The sequence below is a fragment of the Frankliniella occidentalis genome, unplaced genomic scaffold (genome assembly GCF_000697945.3).
Source record: "Frankliniella occidentalis isolate FOCC.00 unplaced genomic scaffold, Focc_3.1 Scaffold26, whole genome shotgun sequence".
NCBI classification, from domain to species: domain Eukaryota; kingdom Metazoa; phylum Arthropoda; class Insecta; order Thysanoptera; family Thripidae; genus Frankliniella; species Frankliniella occidentalis.
The window spans coordinates 1,652,446-1,657,974 of record NW_026267156.1 but is presented as its reverse complement, the minus strand read 5'-3'; the positions used below and the strand labels follow the sequence as shown (position 1 = coordinate 1,657,974).

At 53.2% G+C, this 5,529-nt stretch overlaps 1 protein-coding gene across 3 annotated transcripts in view; it reads left to right on the top strand.

Moving 5' to 3' along the window:
* The window catches only part of LOC113203063 (ankyrin repeat domain-containing protein 12), a 38,011-nt gene that overhangs the window by 17,518 nt on the left and 14,964 nt on the right, over window positions 1-5,529 (top strand). For all 3 annotated transcript variants that reach the window (XM_052265332.1, XM_052265330.1, XM_052265331.1), the window contains 2 exons: window positions 4,740-4,882; window positions 5,304-5,409. In XM_052265332.1, coding sequence (XP_052121292.1) covers window positions 4,740-4,882; window positions 5,304-5,409 — 249 coding nt within the window. The remainder of the gene's footprint in view (window positions 1-4,739; window positions 4,883-5,303; window positions 5,410-5,529) is intronic.

Here is a 5,529-nt window from a genome sequence, read left to right as displayed (position 1 = left end):
CCCCCCTTGCCCCTCTTCCCCCCCCACACACACTCACGTGCTGCACACGGTAAAAACGACGTCCTCTGGTTTTCAAGCAAGTGGAAAAAGCCAAGACGTCCTCATGCATTTCTTCCATAAGAAGACATCTTGGTTTTTCAAAGACTGGCTTATAGCTGGAAAACTGGGCCATCGTTTTTACCGTGGACTTCCCATCCTTCGTTAACAAATCTACATATATTTATGGAACGGCAGAAAAGTGTGAGCCCGGCCCGCTAGGTGCAAGGTAGGGGAAGCAGTAGGACGTCGCACACACGCTCGCACACAGTTTGTCCCCTAATCACGTTTATCCATTCCTCCTCTTCGTCAATAAATCAGACTGAATTTGTCTGCTGCTGCTGGTCGGAAGACTGCTCGGATCCACATCCACCCCGAGCAAGGGCCGCTGACGGGGCCGGGGGCCGGGGCCAGAGCGACGGCCAGCGGCCAGCCACCCAGCCGGCGACCGGCGGCGAAGCCAGGCTTGAGTGGACAGACCGGGCAGGACAGGCAGGACAGGCAGGACAGGAAACGGGTTCGCCTCCTTCCTGACGTCGTCGTCGTCGTCGCGGCCGCCGCCGCCGTCACTGGAAGCCGAGCTCGAAAAGGAAGGCTCGGAGCGCAGGACGCCCTTTGAGGCGAGGCTCTCTCGAACGGGTTTTTCTTATCATCAGCAGCAGCGGCGGCGACGGCGGGGTCTGCGACAGCGAGGCTGCTGCAGCAGCAGAGTTCTTCGAAACTCTTTGATGCCATTGTGCTGATGGCCGTGCTGGAAGCCCCGCCGCCGTCCCAATGCGGCTCATTTAGGTACTCTGTGCTTCTTTTGTCTCCCGCGTCAAGCCCTCATGTGCATACACTACTTGTGCCGATGGCCCTGCTGTTCAACTACTTGCTGTGCTGGAAGCCCCGCCGCCGTCCTATGTGCACACTTTCGCTGATCCTGGCGCGACTGCATCAGTGAAGTGTTGCCTGTTTTGTAACAAGGGGAAACATGCAATGAATCAAAGATCTGACCTTGAAGCAAAAGAGCCGTTTCTGCGAGATAAGTGCGACAATTTCCTTGTCATCCATTAACGAAAATTTCCTTGATCCAAAAATACGATTTTCTACGGTTCTCACTCGGGGCCTCGAAGGCGCCATTGCGTCTTGCCGACGCATCAGCTCGTGCCCTCTGGGCTGGGACGCCCAATCGACAATTTCTATGTTTGTCCCGGTTTTTCTCAGTTTTTTCCCTGCCCAACTCCCAAATTTCCCTTCTGCGAGGGGCTCCTAACTGTGGTAATCAGGTGTACACAGACTTGGCAATCACTGGCAATCCCTGGTCATCCCTGGTAATCCTCACATTCGTGAGGGTCCTTTAAAAGGACAAATTTGTTGATTTAGACATGATTTTTTGCGCACATCTTGCCTAAACGCCAACGCACATGTTTAATATGGCAACTTTTGTATCCCTCTCGTGGACAAAATCACGATTTGGCCAATCAGAGAATCCAAATTTGTAACTTGCATGATAAAGAATCAAGAACTACCAAAGATACCAAAAATGCATCTTTCTCGGAACCAAAAATGGCCGTTTCGATTTAGAATGCTGGTGGATCATATACCTAGTTTACATTGGTAATCTTTGGTAATCATTGGTAATCATTACAAGGTGGTAATCCGGTGTACACATTTTTATGGAGTTAGGCGCCCCTCGCCTATCCAAATTCCCTGTCTGCTAGCGACAACCCTGACCGTACCGTGATCCTGACCCCCTGACAGGTCAGGCCGTCAGGCTCATATGGTCAGCATCCAAGGCTCGGCCTCTGTCACCTTTGTGACACCTTTGTGAGCCTGCAAAGTGTCGCAATAATTTCTCGTTTCGTTCACACTTTCGTGCTGCATTGGATGCACTTACTGCTGTGGGTTCAGTCAGTGGGCTCGATTGTGGTGCATATGCAAACCTGTAGTGCATCAGTGTTTGGTTCATACTCTGACAATTGTCACGTACGCCGCGTAACACTCGGTGCGCGCGGGGATTTGAAGGGGGAGGGGGGGAATCCTCGGAATCACCATCTCCACGGGGGCCTCGCCTTGAACCCTGAACCCTGAGCGATACAAAACAAAAGGCGGAGATGCCCGTGGCCCAGTGCTGCCGGATACTACGTGCCCTAGGAGGAGGAGGAGGGGTACAAATATTATGCCACCCCTCCCCCCCCCTCAAAAAAAAATGGGTTCACGCTCTATCACCATTGGACTTCATGGGGTTGCACAAAGAACCTCATGCTCAGCCACGTAACAAAGGTTAGGTTAGTGTTTTAAAATGCAGCACTCTAAACATAGTACGTAGTGGTATGTAATGAACCACTGGCAGGGCTCACCAGGCTGGTTGTGTCGAATGTTCCACCGAAGCGGACAACAGTGGACATCAGCTTGGCCTCGTGGAGGTGACGCTGCTCGGTGTGTTTTTCGCCCGATGAGACCGCGGGGGCCTCACCCCGCCCCCTAAAGGTATTAATACATTTTTATTTTATTCTCACTCTGCTCGAGAAAGCCTTGATTCGTCGGCATGGCCTCCTGCGAGAAACATCCGCATTGGCATTGCAGCCAGGCGAGACTCGTTTCGGGCGAAAACCGCTCGTCGCCGTACGTCAGTACTGCAATGTAATTTTAGGGGTGTACAGTGGAGAGGGGCAGGGCAGGGTAACTTACTTTTCATGGTCTTCAAAGTTAACCTCAGAGCGAGCGTCAGAGTATGCAGGGAGAGGGTGTTCTCATGGACCCCGCACTTTTCGTTTTGGCCCTGCGTTAGGCCGTTTTAGGGTTACCTCATGAAGAAAATAGAGAAAATATATTCCTGCCGTATATAATCACCTTACCGCTGCACTGTACCAGGTGGCTGATTCACGCCGCGCACTTCTGTAGTTATGCTGTACCGCATGCATGAGTGCGGGCGTGTTGCCTACTCGCTCGGCTCGTAAGGCGCCGTGGACAGGGGCGATAGGCAAGCCCGCCCGCACTCGTGCGTGCAGTACAGTATACCTACATAAGTGCGCGGCGTGAATCAGCCACCTGGTATATATCCCTTGGACCAAGGTATATCCGGGGTGTCCAGCAGGTAGGTAGGTGGCCAGCAGATAGTCGACATGAGTCGCCTAGTTTTTGGGGGTCAGGCGACTTTGTGTCGCCTGACACGCTGGACCTTGGACTAAGAAGTAGCGCTGGACACCCCGGCATTACAGGGTATAGTCACTTTTCATCGACCTGAGTTCAAAATATGAAAGAGGACGTTGCATTTAGGTGTATGTATACGGCGGGGTTCTGTAAAGGCATACAGCCGCCCCCCGCAAAAATATCGGCAAGACATACGGGATTGATTTAATGCAATAAGTAAATAGATTCTCGCGTGGTTTGTCTATGGCCCCTCCCCTGCGTGTGTGGGCACGCGCGCGCACTTGTGCGGCTCCGCTGCTCCGCTCCGCTGCTCCGCCAGCCCCACGGCCCCACGTGCAGCTGGCCGCCGCTGGCGTTATGTCACCCGCGGGACGATAAGGCTCACGGCAGAGAGGCTGGTCTGAGCCGTGCGGAGCCATGTCGGCCGCGAGCACGGCGGAGCACGGCGGAGCAACGGCGGCCCCATTTCTGCGCAAAGTGGAAAAAAAGCCAACCGACGACATGTTTTTGTCGTCGCAGACGTTTCTTCTAAGGCTTCCCGTTGAATCAGTTCAATGGGGTACATTTGCTACGTGTATGGGTACTCTTTCTTGTTTGCCTCTACACTTTTCTGATTTTCTTTTTCCTTCGGCCCTGTCTTAGGCAAGTATGTATAACCACCCCGTAACACCGTGAAGTGAAACCTCCTCATAAGGGGTGATATGTAGGGTGTTAGGTACAGGGCGTCGTAACGTAACGAGAAACGTAACGAAAACGCATAAAAACGCACATAAAATTGCACATGTAATGCGTTATTGAAGCGTTTTCAAAAAAATTCAAAAGCCTTCTCTTGTTTAATGCTCGCAGGAAGATGAAAACGCTTCAAAAACGCTTTTAAACTGCAATTTTATTTTCGGTTTAGTGCGTTTCCGTTACGCGTTACGTTGCGTTACGACGCCCTGGTTAGGTAGCACGTGCATTCTCTTCTCATCATACAATAGACAAGGTCGTTTCAGTGAAACGGCCGCAAACTGAACAAATGGAAAATTGCCACTTGGAAATCCGCGGAGTGCAAGGATGGGCCGCAGGCTTTGCTGTATCCGCCCCATCCCGGTTCACATTCCTCCTCCTCCTCCCCCTTCCTGCTCCTCCTCCAACTTCTCCTCCTCCAACTCCTCCTTCTCCTCCTCCTTCTCGCGCGTGACCTTGAGGGACGGCCCAGACCGCGCCTCCCGAGCACTCCAGAACACATAGGCATCTCCAGAGGGCATCTCTTTCATCTTCTCCCCCCCCCCCTCTCTCTCTCTTTCGCGCTCTCTCACTCTCTCGTCGCCGGCGCACCCCTTCCGGTAGAATGTGTGTGTGTGTGTGTGTGACTGAGAGGGGAGAGAGAGACGGAGAAAATTAGCAAGGGTCAGGAGAGCACGCGTTTTGTCTATCAGGTGTAGGAACACTGTATGTAGTTGTAGTACACTTTTTACCGGCATGTGAGTGAAGTGAAGTTATGTCAAGTGAAGTAAAGCAAGTCCGAGATCATTTCAAAGGAAATGAGTGACCGTGAACAACAACAACCGCGTCTCTGTTCGCAGGCTGGACGCCCCTGCACGAGGCGAGCAACCACGGCTGGCTGCGGGTGGCCGGCGCGCTGCTCCGCGCGGGCGCGCACGTCAACGTCAAGGGCTGGGACGACGACACGCCCCTCCACGACGCCGCCGTCAACGGCCACTTCAAGGTATGGCTAGGCTAGAAACAACTTTAGGGGGATACAAATATTACGGGTCCCAAAAGTCTATAGGCACATGATATTTATACCCGGGGTAGAAATATCATGGGGTCTCTATGGACTCCAATGACCGCCCTGACCCTTTTGAGACCTCATAACAATTATTGTACCCCCGTACAGTCCACGTGGTCTGAATCTGCATTGCAGATGGCTCTGGACGAACGTAGAAATAGGACCGCGTGATACTTGTACCCAAGGTGGTCTACAGCCCTGTGAGGGGTGTGTGTATGTATCCCATCTAAGACACGTAGTGTGTTATGTGCACTGGCCCCGCCCCCGGCCCAGCTTAGCGCCTGGTCGGCCAACGCCTCCGCTGACGCACATACTCTTCGAACTCTCGGATGTGAACCCCCGGGTCACGCTGTTGCAGCTGGTGCGCCTGCTGATGCGCCACGGAGCCGACCCCCACCTTCGGAACGTCCGCGGCAAGACCCCACTGGACGTGGCCCGCCAGGACGTCGTCTTCCTCATGACCGGTGAGTACAAGCACATGCATCGAGCAGTTCGGCGTGCACTGAAAAAAAAGAATCATTGTTCCAACGACCGTCGTGTTCTTGTGGCCGGGTTGTTGGTCCAAAGACACGATGTTGCTAACC